The sequence below is a fragment of the Syngnathus acus genome, chromosome 3, assembly GCF_901709675.1.
Source record: "Syngnathus acus chromosome 3, fSynAcu1.2, whole genome shotgun sequence".
NCBI lineage: Eukaryota > Metazoa > Chordata > Actinopteri > Syngnathiformes > Syngnathidae > Syngnathus > Syngnathus acus.
Window position 1 is genome coordinate 12,354,921 of NC_051089.1, and position 21,532 is coordinate 12,376,452.

Consider the following 21,532-nt stretch of genomic DNA (forward strand, 5'->3'; position numbering starts at 1 on the left):
CAACTGTTATTTTTTCATATCTTTAGACATTTCTTTGCCGTGAGTTGTCACATTGAAATTCCAGGGATCAGTATGAAAGATTCAAAGAGCAATAGCAGCAGATTTATTTTATTCACCTGAGATGGTAACACCAACTAGTCGCAGAGATGAAAAACGTCTAATAGAAATTTTCACTCACTTTTTTGCCAATGTAATTATACTGTATAATGGAATAAACAAAAATGTGAGTTGTGTACTCATTTTGGTATATCAACCTAATGGAGTACACCACAATGTGGTGTTCATTCACTTCCCTAATCAGTGCATGCGTCTCTCTAGTTTATGAGCAAACACTAGCAGAAGAGGAAATGGAAGTCCTCGGTTGTACAGTATTTCACTGACATGGGAACTGAAAGGATACAACTTCCTCCGTGACTCTTCTGATCACGCTCAGTAATCCACTTGAATGAAACATGAACAATAAAACAGTCTTGATATTAACTGTCAGTTACACTGGAATCGGAACAACTCAGACCACAGAGTCAGTATGTCACACTCACATTTATCAACACTGAAACTTCAACTGTTTACTCAACGCAACTGACAGAAATAATATTTTATTTATTATTTAGATCACTTAGAAAAGGGACTATAATAGTTAATCATTTATTTTGAATATATACAGTACAAATAGCCACTGTTGGGTCTCCTCAGAGTTCCTCTTGTTAGTGCAATGAATGCATGTTTAATTCATCACGCATCATGCCAAACTAGCAACACTAGAGAGTATCAGAACATTCATTCAGAATTTGGTCGGAAGATGTGATGAGGCCAAATATGAATATAATTAGGCTAGCACTGTAAACTTCACACTACAAAAATTCTTCTGATACTTTTGATTTGAAAGGGAACGCTGCGTTTCATCCCACAACGGCGCAAACGCCCTCTTCTATCTTGCTAATCAAGCAAAATACCAAAAGAAAGAAAACTCCACTCATGATATCAATCATATCGGAAAAAATGCTCCAACAGATTTCAATACAATAATACACGGTAAGACAACCAAAGTTTGGCATTGGCATTCATGTATCCCGACAAAAAGCAAGAATAATTACTCGGTTAAAACGCAAATACACACCCCCGCGTTTATTGTATATTTAGACACTGACGCTATTTCCAGCCATCCCTGGACCAGGCAGCTGAACATGTAGTTGGATTGAGTTACATGAAAAGCACATGGCACTGCCACAAAGTTTCATGTCCTCACAACAACTGAGGCTGCAAAACCTTTTTGCAAAGGACACAAGCGGACTGTCCAAGCGCTTCAAGGTGCAGTAAGGCAATCAAATTCTGCATGATGTTTTGTTAAAGTGACTGATTCTATCTTTAATATTTTAGTTAGGGGTGGCATATACAGTACTGTGTGAAAGACTTGGATTTGTTGTGCTTTGAACATTTGCAATCATCTCTATTTTTAAATGCCATTGAAACATGCTGTAAAAAATAAAAAAAAGTATAGTAATGCTTAAATTAAAATCGTATTGAAACACAAGTTAACTTATTTGTCAACAATTTGTTCAGCAATATTGTTGAAAGGTGTTTTTTTAGGTGCCTGGGTATCTAACACGGTTGTGTCAAACCCAGCAAAAAATATGATAAACAGTAAAGCTGGACGAATACCATCATATGGTTGCTTATTACTTTTTTTCCTCTTGAAAAACATAAAGAATTGCCCCCAGAAAAAAAAGGGTCATTCAACAATGTTGCTGCCCCATGTGCATGAATGTCTTCAGATGGTGATGCTGGATGTGTTGATAATTGGGGGCGGGCCTCACGCCTTGACCCTGGCCAGCATGCTATCACCCTCGTACCCCGAACACAACTCCAATCCAGGACGAGAGTCACACCTGCCCCCATCCCACACTGAAACACCAAGACTTGAGCTCGACCACAAAACCATTACCGGGCAAACCAATGACAACACAAAGAGGGAGGTAACAAATGGTACAGTATCTTCAGTAATATGTTTCTATCATAGATGATATTTAGAACAATAAAAGGGTTATTACTTGTTAAAAATAAGACAAAATATGAGACCAAGAACCCACGATGAAGGTGGTTTATTTAAAAAAAAACATTGAAGCTATCCTCTGTGATTTGCTGAAAACCCCAGCACTAAAGTTTTTGCGTTGCTCGTGGCATTTTTGTGCCACAGAATTGTGTTGTTATTAACACGAATATTAACTCACTAGCAGAAGGCGTCATCTGGCCGTCAGTCATCACCCTCCAAGTGGTTGACACTTATGGAGAGTGGACTTCTTTGTGGAAGAGTCAATTCACAGCCCTGAACATCCCTCATCTGCGCTCGCATACACTCGTGCACACGGACCCTGTCGACAAGGTCGAAACACATGGCAGCAACATGTAATGTTAAAACAAGGCATTCATGTGTATGTGTGTGCTTTTTGTCAGAAAGCACTGCAGGAGTTTGTGATGAGGCACAATCGTTCCACTGAGCTGCATAGTCTCCCCGACCGAGTGCGTATTCTGGATGACAACGCTTTCTTCAATGACACGCGGCTCGGAAGCAAAGAGCGAAAACGTCTGAATGTCTCCTCCAACCTGAAGAACACTTTGTCCTTCAGTCTGCCAGGAACTCAACTGAGTGTGGATTTCTTTAAAGCTCAGGTTGGACTGTCTGTTATGTGTCTTACTCTTCAGCATGATGTGTTGAATTAACATACGTATTCAACTAAACCTTACATTTCTATGTATTTATTCATTTATTAATCTAGGTTTGCATTTTGCCCATTGTTTTCTCATTTTTGATGTGATATAAACCCAACGCCTTACTTTGCTTCGAGTAGATAGGGGTTTCTTTTATTGAATATCCATACATTGACTAGTTTTTTGCCATGCTTAATGTGTACTTTTGTTTTTCTTTAAAATGTAATTTCTACTTTTTAAAAAAAAACATGACATTTCAAAGATGAACAGATTAATCAATGATGTTATTGTTTGGATATGATCAGTTAAAATAGTATGTCTTGCTCAAGCGCTCCAATATAGTTTCACAATCCTGCCATATTACATTTATTTATGTATTTATTATTCCACTTTCCCAGACAAAAAATGCTAACGCACTCGCTGGGTAGCTCTTGACCTTGAGCAAATTTGGTCACCATTACCCAACAGTGGGTTAATTATTTTAAACACGTACAGTGGGTTGGACTTTGAATTTGGGTGGGTTCTTTTGGGACCTAGTGCTGAATTAGCTATTTCACGCAATTTGGGTTACTTTGGGTGCCTTTTTGGTGGCCTCCCGTGGGTTCGAGTCTTAGCTCAAGTTTTAAATTTGCATGTTTGCTTCAATGTATGTGTTGCATTTTCTTTGAGTGCTCCAGCTTTCTCCAACATTCCGAAAACATGCATGCTAAATACTTAAAAGAGTCTAAACTGGATGGAAATGTTTGAACATACAGGTGGAGAAATATAACTTGGACAAGGTGCTTGTGAAGGGAACTGTTACCCGCATCTCCGCGGTGACTGAAGATGACCAAATGTGCCAAGAGGACAACACAATAAATGGAAATGCTTTAAGACAAGGAGGTGGGAAGAAGAAAAGAGTGAAACATTTCCAAGTCCATCTTGAAGATGGCGTCGTGGTCAAAGCTCAACAGTTGGTAATGGCAACAGGGCCCACCCGTGCCCAGATGGCAAACATCCCGCAGTGGGTAACTCAGATCGAGGAGAGCTATCCAGACGAGCGCCTGCAACACACTGTGCACCTCATGCACTCGCTATCAAGGACCCAGCAAAACCTCAAAGACACTTGTGATTTCACACAAGGTAAGAGTTTGCATTCAAAGACGACATATCAAACCATTAATGAATACACCCCATCAACAAATTCGTCAATATTCCATGTGATAGTTTTATTATCAAACGGCACCTTATTTGGTTGTTTATATATTCAGAGGTTTTATCCCCAACCTATGACATCCCTATGTGTCTCTAGGCTCATGTGCGGTGTGTGAGGCAGGCCAGAGAGTAATGGTAGTTGGAGGAGGTCTGACCAGCGCTCATGTCGTCTCCATCGCACTGCAGCAAGGGGCCAGTCATGTGACATGGGTCATGAGAAAGCACCTCCAGGTCCATCAACACTATACTACACCTACTATGCAGAGGTGGCAAAAGTACTCACTAAAAGCTACACTAAAGTACTTTAACAAAGTATTTGGACTTCCACTGCATATATGACACTCCACAGAGAATAACTGACCGTTTTTTTTAACATGTGTCTCACAGATAAAACAGTTTGATGTGGGCGATGTGGAAAGCCTGGTGGGTCGTTACTCCCATGTGGAGCATGGCATCAAGATGGATGGCCAAGCCTTCCTCAGACAGTTCTTTAATGAAAGGAGTCTTCACAAGCGACTGGCTATGATTCGTCAGGCAAGGAAAGGAGGTGCTGTCACCCCAGAGGCCTACATCCAATTGCAGCCATTTATTTTGAAAGGACAGGTGGCTGTGAAGACGTATTGTCAGGTAAATTGCATGGAAGTTATACTGACGTGAGATTGAACAGGCAGAGAACAATGACGATGTGCAAAGTACCCAGACTGAGGAACGGAAGATATAATGGAGCCATGTGATCTTATCCACGATAAGGACAAAAGTATAGGGGAAACAAAAGGAAGGAACAAATGAATAACATTTCAGATCTGTCCTTTGAAGGTTTAACAACGTTCACTCTTTAGGCAAGAAATTCTTTTAGGCATTCTATTGTTGAAAATGAAAATGGAGAAGGGAGTTTCAGGAGGCCAAAGCATGACGCCTGATGAATCACAAAGTTTTGCGTCATGATTCAATGCCCAGAAACCCGTGTGAATCTCTGGTCAGGTGAGTGAAGCCAGCTGGTGCTACAAGGGTCAAACCTGGAGGCTGACCCTTAGCAATGGAGACCACTGGATAGGAGACATGATTTGGTTGGCCACTGGGTGTAAACTTGATGTCAAACAGGACCCTTTGCTCTCTGACGTGATGAAGGAATTCCCGATAAAGGTGAGGATAAAACCTTAGACATCCGGAAGTCAACTCATTGCATGTACCTATTTTTGGTTCACTATTCACAAATGTATCTGTTTTTTCTTTTGGTTTTTATTTAGCCTGCCTCAGGCATTCGGGGAATCTTTGCATTTTTTACGACTTTTTGTAAGCTGCCACTAGATGCCGCCAAAGCCCTGACTAATGGAAATAAGGAACTACCTGCACAATATAGTGACGTATATCCTAACATACTTGCACATTAGGGGAGGGGAACAATTTGGCCTAGGTTGCTATCAGAAGTTATGGAGAGACATTTATTTCAAAGGTTACGTCAATTTTGAAATGATAAACTGTTTTGGCATCACTGTACATGTGTTCCCATGAAGGTGCTGGATGGCTGGCCATGCATATCAGAGACTTTACAGTGGGCAGAGGGGTGCCCTCTTTACTTGATGGGGCAGTACACCGCTCTTCAGGTAAAAAAAAAAAAAAAAAGAGTATAAAACAATAGCGTGATAGACAGCAAATAATCCATGTGAGGTTTTACTCTTGCCCACCCACAGGTTGGACCTCATGCAGTAAACCTGGCAGGTGGACAGGCAGCCAGCATGAGAATTGCCAAGCACATCCTGCGCCATCACAGCAACATGGAAGTGACTGAGCTGAGAGCAGGAAGATCTAAAACTGAAGAATATATTCAGCAAATGCAAGGACTTTTATGGCTCTAACTACATTATGCATGCAAACGTGAGCATGTTCATCAAGTGTGGATTTTTTTTCCTTTTTTAAATTCCAGTTTTATTTTGACCTATGGTTAAGAATATTCTCAATAATCGTTGACATGCATGTTTCTGTAGGAATCTGCAAATATGTTAAGATTTATTATACATTTTATGATACGTTTAATGTACTGGATGAAATTGTTTTGTTTAAATTTACGTTCTGGTGATGGATTAAAATCTTTGGACAAGAAATCGCTGAGTCATAATCTGATCTGCCACGCCCACCGATGACTTCCGTGTTTACAAGTGGACAGAAAAGAACAGTCATTTGGATTCACTACCTTGAGGGTGAGTGTGTACTATATCTGCACCATTAAATATAGTTTGCTCGCGTCTATTAATATACAAAGTCTGCTTTGAACACATTTTAATATGCAACATTTTTCGACATATTCAAACATCATCGTACGGAGGAAACATATGCAAACAAATGCATTTTAAGGACTTGTATACTGTTATTGTCATTGATCCAAGTCACATTCATTAACCAATTTGCGTGTTTATCATCTACGAAAAGAAAAGAGATGGATACAAATGCATGCAGCATCGCGATGACGTCACCGAGTCACGGTTTTCTGGATTAGCGACTGGCTGCGGCTAATCAGATTTTTTTTCTTCATTTTTTTTGTTTTAAACCTACTGCCACCTAATCCGCTTTACTGTGAACTGTTGTAATCTATAATGTGATTTTTCTTTCTACTAGTAAAGGTGACATCCAATAAATTCTTGTTTATGTTTTGTGCGAGCCTTCACATATTGCATGGTGGGAAATGTAGTTTTTTCATTTAAAGGGTTGACAAATGTCAAAAAGATGCAGTACAGTGAGACGGATTTCTAACTCATACCGATAATTACAGAACCACAATTCTTCACATTTAAATCATGTGAAGGTAATTTCTAGCTGTTATGTAGAAATTTCAAAACGACATTTTATATTTAATAGTCACACCACCCCAAAAAACCCAAACAAAAGAATTCACAATGTTTTACAGCACAATAAACATGAGAAAAGTGGAGAAAACTTTGCTGAGTGTGGAGCAGGGTGAAGGAGTTGGTGCCCGTGTTCGCAGAAGCATCGGTCGAAAAGAGGTAAAATATATTTTGAGTTATTTTCTGAACACAGAGACTTCCATTCTGTTTTCAATGTACTTATTTCCAAATGTCCCTCCCAGTTGCAGAACCTAGATCCTTTTCTGATGCTGGATGAGTTTCGTGTCAGCAAGCCTGCAGGTTTTCCAGACCACCCTCACAGAGGATTTGAAACGGTAGGTTTAAACTGTTAATAATAATCATTGATTTGATCCACATCCACTTGGTACATGAAGATATTTCAGTTTATGTATAACCGATGTCAACTTTCAATCCCAAAGTTATCCCCTAATTTTGGAAACAGCAGAGAATTGGCCTGATTCATTAGCATGGACGTGCCAAAGCATTTGCAACTTATTCCAAGAAATGAGAAACGGATGTGAAAAGTAATTTTGAGAAATTCAGTTCTAATCTGAGAAATGTACCAAAGCAAGTGAGAAAATCTGTAATTATAAAATTTATGGGGTGGGCATTAATTACTGTGGCAGCACTGAGTCACCATCCTCTGCCAATAGCAAGTATCCAAGGGGGCTCACTGTATCTATAAACACAAACTTAAAACAACTTTATTGCAAACATTCCAGATTAATCTCCCAGTGTGGGCGTATAGGGCTGTACTCCCAGCATGCCTTTCTGCAGGTGTGTTTGCTCACACTCACATGACTTTGGAAAAGATACAGCTGTGCTGAAAGATCACAGGAGGCTCGCAGTAGGAAGCCCAACTTTCAGATGTTCCCCACTGAATTCCCGACCCCAAACTCAGCACTTCTTTTGACCAGTGAGGCAGCCAAAAGAACACACATGCACGCACGCACGCACACACACACACACACACACAGTACTGACTGCATGAAGAGGACCACAAGGCTTGCAACATGACACTTAAAAAAGATAAACGGTCAGATCAGGTTCCTGCATTTTTCATGAAACTTAACACTCTTGTTCATTAGCGACAATGGACAATTCAAGTAATGCACCATACAGCAAGCAGATTAGCGGACCTACTTTTCCTATCTTTTGATCTGCCTCTGAATTTCACTCGGTCAACCTCACTATCGAAGCCAACTGTTGTGCTTATGTTTGGTGTTATTATGACATTTTGTTCCCTTGAAAGTGTCCTCTGGATCAAGATGAAACGTCTTTTAATCTTCCAGATGTTTGCCGTTGGTGGAGGTCTTAAGTGAACTGGTATTGACAGTGCTTGGAAAAGTGATGAGCATTGTTTCTTCAACATTTGCTGTAAATAGGTAACATACGTGTTGGAAGGGGTCATAGCACATGAAGATTTCTGTGGCCATTCAGGGCGACTGCAACCTGGAGATCTGCAAGTAATTATTTTTCAACAATATTAGACTCAATTTTAGAGGAGGAAATCCATGCCAATCATATATGATGATGGAGTATGATCCTTCTTATTTTTTTAACATTAAAATCACTTTCTGTAGGTTTTGAATTGTTGGGCTCAAATTAACACCGAAGATAAATGTAGTTTGAAGGTAACAAGAGGGTAAATTAGGCTTATACTGTATTTGCTGAGCTTTTAAAAGGTAGTTAAGATTGAAGTGCAATATAAAAGTGAAAATGTGTGTGCATGTGTGTGCATGCCCAGTGGATGACTGCAGGACGGGGTGTGGTTCATGCAGAAATGCCCATGTCTGAGGAACCCTTGGTGGGTTTGCAGCTGTGGGTGAATCTATCCAGGCAAAATAAGATGGTGGAACCAGCCTATCAGGAGCTGCGGAGCTCTGAGATCCCCAAACCGTCTCAGGGCGGAGTCACCGTGGCTGTGATATCTGGCGAAGCCCTCGGAGCAAAGGTGTCTATTTGTTTGTGCCCTGTACAGTGCATTACATTTGTTTTGGGGCAAATTGATTTATGTTGTATTATAGTCCAAGGTCTACACCAGAACACCAACAATGTATTTGGATTTTTTGCTGAAGACTGGAGCCCAGCATGTACAGCCAGTCCCCTCAGGTAAATAATAGTCATAGAGGAGATTTCCAGCATGAGCGTGGTTTGGTTATTTAAATCATCCTGTTATGTTCCATATAAATCAATTCATTCAGATGACAACCAGTTTATAAAGGGAATCTTTGTTAGGTATATCCAAGCCTTACTACTTTTTTTTTTTTCTTCACAGGATGGACTGCCTTCATTTACACTCTATCAGGAACCATTCATGTTGGTGAGTGCTTGAATTTCAAATCCACTTCAACATAGTTCCTTAGCACCTGCAAAAGATAAAAAAAAAAAGTGAATTCACAAATATCATACTACTGCTATTTCCAGTTATGCCTATTCTTCCCTAAATAAATGTCATTTAGGTTTTACGAGTGACAAGCAAACCTTTGTCATATTGGGCAGGCAAATTTGCTCAAATTGTTTTGATGATACCAAAAATGCCCAACAGCACGTTTGCTGCCACAATAACAATGAGTCAAATACATGAGTCATTCTCGGTGATCGGTTGTATGAGATTGAAATATTCCAGTTGGACATTGTTCTCTTTAAGGTCCTGATGAGGAGCAGCACAAGGTGGAGCCCCATCACACGGTGGTTCTTGGAGATGGGGACAGTGTTCGATTTGAAAACAAGGTGAGAGATACTCTATATACTCTTTCTCACTGTCGTTCTACTTCAGCTGATTTTATTTATATTCTCAACAGGGTTCCGACATTTCCCGTTTTGTTCTGATCGCTGGAGAACCTCTCAATGAGCCCGTGGTGAAGCACGGTAGGTTTGACTTTTCCACAACATTCTGATGTGTGTACAAAGAGGAACAAACAATGTGTTTGCTCCTCAGGTCCATTTGTGATGAACACGCAGGAAGAGATCAAGCAGGCTATCAGTGATTACACAAATGGTCAAAATGGTTTTGAGCGGGCCTTAAATTGGCGATCGAAGATCCGAGATTCATTTTGACCGCTATGATGTGCAAGTTATATTGTTTGCCGTTTCCAAATATTTAGATTTTTATTAGTATTTTATTCCACAAAAAATGGACATTATATATTCCAATCTATTATATCAAAAACAGTCAAGTCAGTGGTTTTCAAACTTTTCTGAAAATATATTTCCAAAATAAAATATTTTCACAATTAACTACATTGAATTACAGTCGGTTGGTCCAAATGTGCAACAAAAATAGAGCAGAGGTTTTATTCCTGAATGTTAATACTGTAGTTAATTATAGGAGAAGTAAAAAGAAAAGTTCTTAATGATTAGATTAATTATTTGACATAAAACTATGCCATCTGCACCCATGGATCTCACAAAGGTGCATGATGAAGTGTCTCCCTCCTTAATGTTAATTTCTTCCGAGTCGGGAGGGGTGTCATCTGTAAGACATGATGGGGCGGTGCTACTCACATGTAACAGCGGTCTGGATCACATTTAAAACACATGTTAATGCTTATGCGTGTGCAGAAGAAACACATGATGAAGACATTTAACAGCATTGGAAGGAAAGGATGAGAGCAAGAAGCAAATAAGTTTAATATGGGGGAAATGCACTTTTTGGATGAAGAGGTAAGGCAGACAATGACTAATTTCGATTGATAATCAGAGAGAGGACAGACTGAAACGCTCAGGCCTTTTTTTTTGCTAGCTCCATTTGGACAAAGAAGGAGGTGGGTGATAAGAAGCCTTCAAGGGGCTCTTTGAATTTTATGAGGTCATTTTCAGCTTCTAGCTCATTGCCTACTTGCTCAAGTGAACACCGCATCAAAGCTGCACAAATAAGACGTTCAAAGTTTTAAAGCCCCTCCATTTGGCTGGCGGGTGTCTGGGGGCTGCTTTTGTGACAGGTTACGTCTGGCTCATACACAAACACACACACGCACACACACAGTGAGGTTGAGAGTTTATCCAGCACATACACGGAGGAGGTCAGTCAGTCTGGCAGTCAGAGGCAGACAGCTGTGAGAAGGAAGACGAGTTCACAGCGAGTGCTTCTCAGACGCCAGAGCCGAGGATCCGAGTGGATGCTGGTGAAGATGAAGCGCGCTCTTTATCGAACCTCCTGCTTGGTGACTCTGCTGGTGGAGCTCAGCTGGATCAATGGGAGCCTTGGCTTACAGAGAGAAGCTGGAAGTAGGGTGAGAGGCATGGACTTTTTTTTGTCTTTATGCGCAAAAGTCATGGAGCTTGTACTTTGGATGGAATGGATGGATGGATGGATGGATGGATGGATGGATGGATGGATGGATGGATGGATGGATGGATGGATGGATGGACGGACGGACGGACGGACGGACGGACGGACGGACAGGCGGGCGGGCGGTTTGGGGTTGGACGGACGGATGGATGGATGGATGGATGGATGGATGCATGGGTGGATGCATGGATGCATGGATGGATGGATGGATGGATGGATGGACGGGCGGGCGGGCGGTTTGGGGTTGGACGGACGGACGGACGGATGGATGGATGCATGGGTGGATGCATGGATGGATGCAGGTGCATCCTGGAAAAAGTACTACTGCCACTTTACTTAAAAAAAATCCAGTAAAAGCAGAATACTGATTCAACTCCAGTATTTAAATAAAAGTACAAAACGCAGATGAGTGAAAAATCTCCTTTGAGTACAGTAACAAAGCAATTGTAATTTGTTGGTTCCTGCCACAAATCATCAAAACAAACTGAATAAAAACACATTGAAGACAGATAGAAGATGACTCATTAGTGGGTTTTCTGTGGTTGAGTAAATAAATATGTGACGTATTTGGGGATTTTCTCGAATAACTGAAAGCGGAATCTATGATCATTGAGTTTCCCCAACTTTTATTTGCTCTCCCTTGATCTCATTACTTTTCTGTCCCGGCCACATGCTGTTTCACTTCCCCCTTCAATATCGTCAACATCCTCTCACAAGCTGTTTCTCATTAGAAAACACGAATCTTCTGGACAAAAGTGCGTGTTATTTTGATTTCTCTGATTTAAGTGGCAGAGCGAAAACGCTCACGCTTCTGCAACAGACTGAGCAAATGGGAGGACATTGATGCTTGTCATTGCACCTCTGCTCTGTTTGTGTACTTAAATGGACATTTTTCCACAAGTCACAAATTGTGCTTTTTTTTGGCACAATTACAAATATTTTTTCATAATTTTGCTGAAGAACTAAATTACAGATTGTCTATACTTTGCATGTTTATCATGCACATAAACATCTCACATGCAGCACTGAAAGATACGCAAGTCACATCATTACAATTTCTTCCACTAATGAAAGTCTCTCACTCTATACTGAAATGCTGGAGGAGCAAACTGAGATATTTACTGGCATCACCCCACAATTTTTCTTCTCGTGTTATGTAAGCGCGCACACGCAGCGCTTGAGAATACGAATTGTCGACAGTGTGAGCTGTAAAGGAAACGATACGCTGGAGAGACACTTGGCGGCATGATGCTCAAATTCTGAGTGCATGACCAAGCCCTCCAAGATAAATTGTTTCAACCTTGTGTAAGACAAAATGTGTGCATGTATAATGACAAACCCCAATTCCAGTGAAGTTGGATTAAAATCATAAATTCAAATACAATGAATGCAAATCATTTTCAATCTGTATTTATTTGGCTCTATAGAAAAGATATTTATTTTCAAACAGTGAATGTTATGTATTTATTTCGTTGGTTTGTCAGTTTGTTAGTGTATTATATATATATATTCACTCATTTTGAATTTAATGCAACATGTTCCAAAAACGCTTTTAGATGAGCATTTTTGCTGTTTTTTTAACTTTGTGCTTGCATTCCACACAATCTTTTTTTTCACCTTGTGGACTCATCACACCACAGCACACTTTTTCGCTTTGCATCATTTCAGGCATTGTTGATATATGGCTTTCGCTTTGCACGGTAAAGTTTGACCTCGTGATTGTAAGCTCACCTCATTCTTACTTGTAAACAACTGAGCCTTTCGGGGATGCTCCTTTTATAGCCAATCCTAAAACTCATTTGCTTCCACTTAACCTGATCACATGTGGAATGTTCCAAAAAGATGTGTTGTGAGCATTCCGCAACTTTTGTAGCCTATATCCCAAGTTTTTGAACACGCTTGAACATTAAATATCTTGTTTTTATTGTGTATTCACTTAAATACAAGTTGCAAAAGTTTTTCGATGAAAAGATGACTGAGTGTTCTGTGCAGGTCATGAAGCAGTGGGAGAGGAAGGTGCGTTCAGCCTCCAGCCTTGACGAGCTGCTCCGACTTGCAGACTTCCCCGACTGGAAGTTGTGGAAATGCCGCATGAGTCTGCAGCAGTCGGACTCTCTTTTTTCGCCACCTTCGGTCGGCTCCCACCGCTCAACCCGTTATGCAGCCGAGTCTTACAGCCTGGAAATACTCAAAGGTAGGACAGCAGGTCATGTTTGGTGCTTCTGTGCTTACAGAAACGTTCAGAAACATTTTGAATGCTCTTAAACACTACTGAAACACACAAACACCTCTTATAGTATGTTGTGTCTCTTTTGCATGCAGCCATAGATGAGGAGTGGCAGCGGACACAGTGCATGCCAAGAGAGACGTGCGTGGATGTCGCCAAGGAATTGGGAACTGACCCGTCCATGTTCTTCAAGCCACCTTGCGTGTCCGTCCATAGGTTTGTTTAACACAAACATCGTTCACTTGATATTCACCATGGTATGAAACATGGATTATTATTTTTTTTTCTTCATCCCGACAGGTGTGGCGGCTGCTGCAACCAAGAAGGTGTCACGTGCAGAAACACAAGTACAGTGCTGGTCAATAAAACTGTAAGTGGACCAGTGGGCATGCTCATCTTGAGTAGACTGTGATCTCTCACACACTTTTTGTTTGCATGTGCGTCAGGTCCTGAGCGTGATTCCTTTCAAGTTTGTCCCAGAGCCTGTGCTGATTAAAGTAGCCAATCATACGGAATGCAGATGCATGGAGCCGGCCATTATACGACGTAATGCTCAGCCTCAGAGAAGCAGTGGGTGAGTCTGAAAACTGTCTCTCTACTTTCTCCAAAATATGTCAAATGTGGTTACTGCACTGTCTGATCAAATTTTTTTTTTTTTTGCAGGTGTTCTCTGATCGAACAGCTTTCGGGGGCTGAGAATTCCAGGAGACTTTGCGTCAGCGGTTGGATTTGGGATTGTGCAAGTGACAGATGCATACCATACCCATCTAGTAGTAGACCAGGTGAGTGTTTAGTTTGTGTGGTCATATTGCATGAGGTGTGCAAGGGAACTAATTTTTACTCTTTACTAAATAAGTAAAAAACAAATACAGGCAGGAGCATCGCTATACTGTATTTTATACCACAAATAAAAGCCAGAATACCCAAGAAACGAATTACGAGTTTATACATGGTATCGTACTGATTCATTTCCAGCTTTTAAGGCCGCTAAGTATTTTATGTTTGGGTTAAGGAAATATTCACCAAACCACAAACATCCTCAACACATTATTAATCAAAACTGAATTACAAGTCACATATGTGAGATGCAAGAGCTTCTGGAAATTAATCTATTAGTGACTTTAATGGTCTGCCTGTTCAGAGTTTCCAATGACTTCATGGATGCCTGACTGTGAGATCGATGTGGATCGTTGCGATTGCATTCCGCGAGCTGAGCCAACAAGCCAACTAAGAGCGGTGCAACGCTGTCATCTTAACAGCTCCATCTGTTCTCACAGACGTCAACATTTTGACGCCTCCTCTTGCAGGTATAGCACACACAGGACAGGAGCTCGACATACAGGCTGGTTGTTTGAATGCATGCGTGTTTTCTTTGTCTCTCTGAATGGCAGATGCAAGTGGCCCAAGTAGAAGCAATAGCGGAGACAACCTGCAGAACATTCTTTTTGGAAGCAGAGAAGTAGAGGCACATAATTTATTTACAACACTATTTATGCAAATCACGTGAACTAATGGAAATGATTCTTAGTCACAAGACCATGTTAATTGATTTTTAACATGCCGATCTTATGTGGAATCAATGTATTTGTCATTTTTTTGTGCACTGAATATATAGAATATAAAAAGATTATTAAAAGATTATTATTTTTATAATTTGAATCAATACATTGTGAATAATTACTCGCATTTTATTTACGATACATTACAACACGGGTCAACAAATTTTTACCTTTTTATAATCAGAGATACAAGTAAACGTTTCTAGATGTTTTTTGGCTAATCTGCAAATGCTTGTTTTTTTTCCCCCTGGCACATCAATTTGTAATAATGATAATGATGATAATAATAATAATAATGTAATATATTTTTTCATTTTCATGAAATCAGGGTTAGGTTCTTTTTTCACCTGAAACGTCATAGCTATAAATTACAATCCACAATACAATTGATGGCTAAAACCCGCCTAAAAGTCATTTTAGCCCCCGATGACCCTCTTTTGACATTCAGACACTTTCAGTGATACCCATGGGTCACATGGATGCACACATCAACACATTTACAAAAACAAACTAAGAATTGCATCTTTGAATTTAAAGTACAATAAAGGTACATGTAGAAGTAAACATATTGTACAAAAAAGGAAATTTGGTCAAAGGTCATATAGCAAACACCCTGGCACATTTACACAAAATCCTCCGAGTATTCATCATGCTCACACATGGAGTGGCGTGTGGTGCGGATCGAGGTCATAGGTCATGTTTTGAACTCTGGGTCGACGACTCTCAATACTCAAACTCACAATAAACATTGCAGTATTTTTTTGGTTTGCAAACTTATCTAAAATGGCATTGATGTAAGTGACAATAGAAATTCAATTTTACTTTATACCTCTGAACTGTACATTTCAGTCTAAATCAGTATTTGAACTTGTATCTTTTGTTTTTATACAAGTAGTTCTACTTAAATACAAGGTGTGATTATTTTTCCCACCTTTCCCGCCTATACCATACAGTAAAAACACAGACGTTACATTCTCCTCCAACCAGTCTAACAGGTTCCAACACTGGTTTAAACAGTTTGTATGTTGCACCACCCACTTGCCTGGTTCAACATCGTCCTCATTCTCCGCTTCATGAGCTAACAGCTGTAAATCTAGAAGTTAAATTTGGCGCTTTTTTTGTCGACAGTTATAACTGAAACACAAAACAGATCGTGTTAAATTTGATGAGAGACTCTTGGGAGAGCTTCTTTCCAAGTCTGCACTGAAGAGCAGGTCAAGACAGGTCTGGTGGGCGGGACAAGAATGCTACCTGTTCAGCGAGAGCGTCTGTGATTGGCTGAGAGGATCTGTCAGTCAATGGCCAATCCCAGATTGAAGCAGTTCACCTGGAGCAGCGCATAGATCGACGAGGCCGGGTTTCGGTGCAGTACTCACCTTACAATTCACAGTATACCCAAGGCCAACAGTTCAACGTTCTGGCCATGAGGACAAGGATTTTCATCATCACTCTCCTGTATCTGAGTGAGTTGGCATCTTTTTAAGGGACCACACCTGTTTCTATTTGCCCTACTTTTGTAAAGCGGTCCCCTTTTCAACGGTTATTTCTCATCTGAAATGTTTGTGTACTTATTGAGGCAGTCCATATTGAATCATAGAGCAAGTTGTCTTTAAAATGTGGGGGAAGGACAACACCTGTATGTTTTTATGTCTCAACTTAATGTAAAATGCTACTTTGGCAATGAAATGGGGAAACGCCCAACATGGCTGTCTTCCCTTTTGCGCGATAAAATACCCAGGCCAGGCCGTGTTCAAAGTGTCGCTATCCCTATATGGTGAACAATTTAAGGAGTCCACCTTTTTGTGAGCCTAAGTACCCCATCTTGCTCACAATCTGTACAGGGAGTGCAAATACCAGCGTAAAAAAAATAGTGTTAAGTTTCAATTTCTGTGCTTAGGTGAAAGGAAAACAAACTTGCAGTTAAAATGAAAAAGTAAAAAGAGACTTTTTTTTACATATGTTTCGATCATTTGACACTACTGGGTGGTGGGGGGCACAAGATTTTCCACCTTGTTAATTTACATTTAGACAGCTAAAATCTGCGGATGAAATATCCTGTTCTGTGTCAGCAAAACAAGTTAACAGGACAGAAAATACTTAATTTGTAACTGGAAAATGTCTCTTTACTTTTTCAGATTGAACATAACATTTTTGACAGTTGAGATTTTATGATGGCACAAGATGTCATAATTCTTGCAGCCGATGAAAAGAATTAGGGCCACTGATGAGTAATAGCTTGCATTTTCTTCTGCATCATATTAATGGATACGCCCTGGTTTGTTATTATAGATCAACTGTTTTTTCCCCACAATCAGTTCGAATGAAGTCCGAAGTCAACAGAATCTCAAGTGTGGCGCGGTTGACTTGAACTCTTTATTTACATCTATTTATGTGGAATTTGAAAAAGTAGAAATCCCGTTTTGACCAAGTAAATGGTAAAACTGTTTGTGTTCTGTTTTCAAATGCAAAGTGTAACATTTTTGTTTAGCTTATTTTGCTGCATGAGGAGGAAGCTACTGAATTCACCTAGTGTGCATTTATGTATCATTGTAAAAATGTTTGCTCTCGTCGTGACTGTGTTTAAAAGCAATAATGTCTGTTTTGACATTATTCCAGTGGTGGTGGGTGTTTGCGCCTTGGAAGTCAGCATTGCACAGGATGAGTACGAGTATGCCAGAGGTGACAACGTAACGCTGCCATGCACATTCCAATCCACATTCACCAAGCCACCACTGGTGGTCGTCACCTGGTCTGTGGAAGGATTAGAAGCTAATGCTGATGAGGTTAGTTCTCTTTTGTTTTTGCATTTTTTTAAAATTAATAGGGTGATGGTTAATGGAAAAGGATACCAGTTTGCTACACCTCAAATTAAATTCTAGTATCATATTTGTTAATGTGAAGAACCTGATTGTACTAATGATTTCCTACAAACATTAGAAAATGGATTGATATCTTATGCCACACTATTTCAATAAATTTGTGCGTTTACATTTTCAAATAATTCCTAGAAAATCACATTGTCCCATTGGGCAAACTGTTTTTGGAATCAGCCATGATGGGTGGGGGCATACCTGGTGCCCACAGACACCATGTTGGTGACCCCTATCATAAAGTGTTTAGCTAACATCGATTCTAGTCAGCATTTTCACTGTATCTGTTCATTTAAACATTTTTAATATCTATTCTGGTGACTTTGCACAATGTCCAATTTGTGAAGCAGTCTCAGAATATTCCTTTCCTCTTATTGTTAACCGTATAGTTCTCCTACAGCAGAGAGTTCTTCCACTCCTTAAATTGAGATGTACTTCTCCTCTGTACGTCGTCAGCAGATTGTAGCACCACTTAAAAAAAAAAGATTACGCCCAAAAATGTATTTGCTCCATTGGACTGCAGATGGTTATTAAATGGACCCAAATTGAGGTTGATTCAATCCCGTAAATAAACAATGAATTTAAAAATGTACTTTTCATGCATTTCAAATGGCCAATAGTGGTTGACTTTGAGCCAAAATGTGAAATTTGAATGGTTTGAATCATTGCTGAAATTTGGAAATGGCTAAATTAGATACCCTGGTTCAAATAAAATGAAGCCTGGTGGACCCAAATGGCCAACAATGTGATCAACATTTTGATGTTTATTTAAACAGAAAATGGTCGCCACTTATTACTCTGCTGGTGCGTTGACGGACATCAAAGAAGCCTACAAAAAGCGCGTTTCAATGGACGTAAACCTGGCTACGGGAAAGGCCGACCTGCGAATTTCCTCAATCACACTTGCGGAAAATAAAGAATTTGAGTGCCGTGTCCAGATCCCGGGCGACACGGAAGGCACACTTTTCGACAGTACTCGCTTGGTGGTTCTAGGTAACATTTTTCATTACATGGAACATCAATGTCCAATGATTCTTATATCATGTGACATTTCTGTAACTGCGTTGCTTTTAGTGGCTCCATCTACGCCCATATGTCAGATCCAGGGGAAAGCACAATACGGCCAGAACATCAACCTGACCTGTCACTCAGAAGAGGGCTCACCACCACCCACCTATGAGTGGAACAGTATTAATGCACGTAATGTTCCTCATATGAAAGACCCGAGGACTACCAGCAGTAAGTACACGATACAACTTTTACTGTTATCTTAATATCACCTGTATCGCACAAATAATAATGCCAGGAAGTGCAACCATCTGTTTCTTTCTGATTGTGTCTGTCAGAGGGTGGCATCATGTCTCTATTCAACATCACCAAAGAGACATCAGGATACTACACCTGCATCTCCAGCAACAAGATCCGCTCTGCCAGCTGCAACCTCACCCTCACAGTCATGCCACGTAGGAAATTCCTTTGCGCTCCCTGCAGTTTTTTAGTTTTGATTTTTTTGCAACACTGACTGCATCATTTTCATATCTTTTTCTCTTTCACTTGTTCATCTTCCTCCCTGCGTGTGTAGCGTCCATGAACGTCGGCACCACAGCAGGAATAATCGCAGGAGTTGTCGCCGCGCTGATCATCCTGGTTGTCGTCATCTACTTTTGCTGCTGTCGCAAGAAGAAAGAAGAAGAGGATTATGAGATGGGGTAACGTTTGCTTTACCCACACACTAATTAGCAACTCGAGGTTAATCTCATACCATACCAACTTCATTTAAAGAGCCTTTAGAACGTCTAAGAATGCACAGGCTAAACTAAAATATAATTATATTGTTTTATTACATTTATAAAATGTCTTGTGTGCAAATCACTATAGATATGTGTGTGTTAGTGAAACTAATTGGATGGAACAAATTGGGCTGTGAACTACCAATAAGAGGACAAAAGTATGCTGAATTATTCAAAGATAAACTCACGAGGCCTTTGAGGTTGAATATGATTAAAGTCCCATTGCAAATAGTTGATGTTACATGGACTGGCTCTAGTGATTTCTGAAGGCCCGGAGAGATTCCGTAGATTGATATTGCATGACAAAGAGGCTGAAATCTTTTTCAGAGTTCAAGAGGAAGCGCGTCCCGACAAAGTGCCTGACAGGAACGGAGCTGAGAGGTCAGTCGATAGACACATTGATGACGAAGACGAGTCCAGCGTGAGGGCGCCTCTTCAGGAGGGGAACCAAGGACGACGCGAACGTGACCAGAGCCCACGCAGGGATCCCGACGATCGGCGTAGCGACTACAACGATCGTCCCAGGGATTACGACGATCGCCGCAGCGACGACAACGATCATCGCAGGGATTACGACGATCGCCGTAGCGAATACAGTGACCGTCGCAGCGATTACACCGATCGGCGCAGCAATTACACCGACAAGAACGAGGACCACCGTGGGCGCTACGCCGATGATGACCGCTACGCCGATGATGACCGCTACGTCGATCGTACAGATCCCCGCGATAAGTACGATGATCGCTACGACGATGAGAGAAACAGAGATCGCCGCTACCGTGATGACGACCGCTACGATGAACCTTACGATGCTCGGGACAGAAGAGACGAATAAATCTGACGGGTTCACTGATAATCTTTATTGTAGGAACTGATTATGGATGAGCTCAAAAGGAGGGGGCACTGTCATTTTTATCGCCCACTTTCCTGGGCCACGTAAAATATCGACAACTAGAAATAACTCATGACATCCAACTTGTAACATTCATTCTTTGCAACTACTCAAGTTAGGGTGGAAAGTTGTGCAGTTCTATGAAAATTTCAATGGGAATTTGAGATGGGGGATTTTGGAAATGAGCCCTGTTGTGAACGAGAATCTGCAAGTAATTGATGGCCTAAGCAATGTTTTTTGTATAGATGCAACTCAACTCACTTCAACATACGGTACTACTTCGTTGACACCAAGTTGCCACAAGATGGAGGCAAATTACTCTTTGTTCAATGCAAACATTTCAATTAATTGGATTTGAGGGATTTACTGGTAATCTTGGTGTCAAGGAACTATGAAGAGTTCAGAATGCTTTGCGGCAGTCTTGCTTCATTTTAGTGTCAAGGAACTGCCCCTTTTTCCTTTAAGTGTAGCTCTGTGTGGTCTACCTCTACTTCTTGTAAATTCTCTTGTCTATGGCTTTCTCTTTCATTTCCATCCTTTTATAGAGTGCTTTTCCTCATAGGTTCACGGGTGCACTTAATATTGCATATGGAAGCTTTTGGGTAGTTAAATCAAATCGTAGCTGAAAAACATTGAACAAAACGTATTAAATATGTAACATACCTTAATAACCTCTCTGGGTTATTTGACTTAATTTAATTTTTATTTTACTGTATTGCGATAATTGCTCCTTGCCAAACTTTGTCTGTTGGCCTATGTTTTTATGAAAATAAACGTTTTATAGTTCAGCTTTGGTAAATGCATGTTTTCCATATGTCACGAGTGTAATGTTTTGTAAAACTATGTAAATCCTATTCCATAAAGCTGCCAGACTTTTAAAATTGTTCACTGAATCTTAAATACTAGAGCACTAAGTATCAATTGAAATGGGCAGTTGGGTTTGGAATCTTAACTAGCCAGATAATTCAACACACCAGTGGAACGATTGTTTTACGAGTAGCTTGAATCTTTTGGCCTATTGTATTTATTGCCTCGCTAGCAACTAGTTGTCATATTGGTGTGCAGAAATGTCCTACACTTAGTGGAAAGCAGGAGCTGAGAAGTAAGATGCATTGTTCTAGTGCGCTGAATTGTACTAT

The 21,532-nt window shown here is 40.4% G+C and overlaps 4 protein-coding genes and 1 long non-coding RNA gene across 9 annotated transcripts in view; all 5 read left to right on the top strand.

Moving 5' to 3' along the window:
- Positions 1 to 21,532, top strand: part of LOC119121123 — a 287,860-nt gene that overhangs the window by 102,653 nt on the left and 163,675 nt on the right. The gene's annotated exons all lie outside the window — the stretch shown is intronic.
- Positions 1,206 to 5,862, top strand: zgc:113276 (uncharacterized protein LOC553748 homolog). 5 transcript variants are annotated; one of them, XM_037248547.1, is made up of 10 exons: positions 1,206 to 1,308; positions 1,773 to 1,983; positions 2,232 to 2,380; positions 2,452 to 2,667; positions 3,462 to 3,828; positions 3,998 to 4,131; positions 4,288 to 4,527; positions 4,882 to 5,043; positions 5,415 to 5,504; positions 5,592 to 5,862. In XM_037248547.1, the coding sequence occupies exons 1-10, from the start codon at positions 1,216 to 1,218 to the stop codon at positions 5,754 to 5,756; spliced, it is 1,827 nt and encodes a 608-aa protein (XP_037104442.1). In that variant the 5' UTR covers positions 1,206 to 1,215; the 3' UTR covers positions 5,757 to 5,862. The 5 variants fall into 5 exon arrangements, with proteins under 5 accessions (XP_037104442.1, XP_037104443.1, XP_037104439.1 ...); XM_037248548.1 differs by having other exon boundaries at positions 1,264 to 1,983; positions 3,462 to 3,588; positions 3,676 to 3,828; XM_037248549.1 differs by having other exon boundaries at positions 1,298 to 1,313.
- On the top strand, positions 6,004 to 10,001 carry pir (pirin). Its single transcript, XM_037248573.1, has 10 exons — positions 6,004 to 6,098; positions 6,803 to 6,899; positions 6,983 to 7,075; positions 8,147 to 8,227; positions 8,509 to 8,715; positions 8,789 to 8,873; positions 9,040 to 9,084; positions 9,412 to 9,494; positions 9,566 to 9,632; positions 9,703 to 10,001. The coding sequence occupies exons 2-10, from the start codon at positions 6,813 to 6,815 to the stop codon at positions 9,819 to 9,821; spliced, it is 867 nt and encodes a 288-aa protein (XP_037104468.1). The 5' UTR covers positions 6,004 to 6,098; positions 6,803 to 6,812; the 3' UTR covers positions 9,822 to 10,001.
- vegfd (vascular endothelial growth factor D) lies at positions 10,256 to 15,688 on the top strand. Its single transcript, XM_037248568.1, has 8 exons — positions 10,256 to 10,996; positions 13,048 to 13,249; positions 13,378 to 13,498; positions 13,583 to 13,652; positions 13,729 to 13,856; positions 13,946 to 14,064; positions 14,424 to 14,589; positions 14,674 to 15,688. The coding sequence occupies exons 1-8, from the start codon at positions 10,883 to 10,885 to the stop codon at positions 14,690 to 14,692; spliced, it is 939 nt and encodes a 312-aa protein (XP_037104463.1). The 5' UTR covers positions 10,256 to 10,882; the 3' UTR covers positions 14,693 to 15,688.
- Positions 16,125 to 21,181, top strand: gpa33a (glycoprotein A33 (transmembrane), paralog a). Its single transcript, XM_037248562.1, has 7 exons — positions 16,125 to 16,304; positions 17,458 to 17,624; positions 18,488 to 18,704; positions 18,786 to 18,950; positions 19,058 to 19,174; positions 19,294 to 19,420; positions 19,829 to 21,181. The coding sequence occupies exons 1-7, from the start codon at positions 16,265 to 16,267 to the stop codon at positions 20,334 to 20,336; spliced, it is 1,341 nt and encodes a 446-aa protein (XP_037104457.1). The 5' UTR covers positions 16,125 to 16,264; the 3' UTR covers positions 20,337 to 21,181.

Excerpts from the sequence above, each read along its gene's own strand:
- pir (XM_037248573.1), top strand. The coding sequence starts at position 6,813 with ATGAGAAAAGTGGAGAAAACTTTGCTGAGTGTGGAGCAGGGTGAAGGA. Across the intron at positions 7,076-8,146 it reads CTCACAGAGGATTTGAAACG|GTAACATACGTGTTGGAAGG; the intron begins GTAGGTTTAAAC and ends TGCTGTAAATAG. Across the intron at positions 9,495-9,565 it reads GTGTTCGATTTGAAAACAAG|GGTTCCGACATTTCCCGTTT; the intron begins GTGAGAGATACT and ends TATTCTCAACAG.
- gpa33a (XM_037248562.1), top strand. The coding sequence starts at position 16,265 with ATGAGGACAAGGATTTTCATCATCACTCTCCTGTATCTGA. Across the intron at positions 18,951-19,057 it reads AGACCCGAGGACTACCAGCA|AGGGTGGCATCATGTCTCTA; the intron begins GTAAGTACACGA and ends TGTGTCTGTCAG. Across the intron at positions 19,421-19,828 it reads GAAGAGGATTATGAGATGGG|AGTTCAAGAGGAAGCGCGTC; the intron begins GTAACGTTTGCT and ends AATCTTTTTCAG.
- zgc:113276 (XM_037248544.1), top strand. The coding sequence starts at position 1,632 with ATGATAAACAGTAAAGCTGGACGAATACCATCATATGGTTGCTTATTA. Across the intron at positions 1,984-2,231 it reads AAAGAGGGAGGTAACAAATG|CAGAAGGCGTCATCTGGCCG; the intron begins GTACAGTATCTT and ends TTAACTCACTAG. Across the intron at positions 4,132-4,287 it reads TCATGAGAAAGCACCTCCAG|ATAAAACAGTTTGATGTGGG; the intron begins GTCCATCAACAC and ends TGTGTCTCACAG.
- vegfd (XM_037248568.1), top strand. The coding sequence starts at position 10,883 with ATGCTGGTGAAGATGAAGCGCGCTCTTTATCGAACCTCCTGCTTGGTG. Across the intron at positions 13,250-13,377 it reads CAGCCTGGAAATACTCAAAG|CCATAGATGAGGAGTGGCAG; the intron begins GTAGGACAGCAG and ends TTTTGCATGCAG. Across the intron at positions 14,065-14,423 it reads CCCATCTAGTAGTAGACCAG|AGTTTCCAATGACTTCATGG; the intron begins GTGAGTGTTTAG and ends CTGCCTGTTCAG.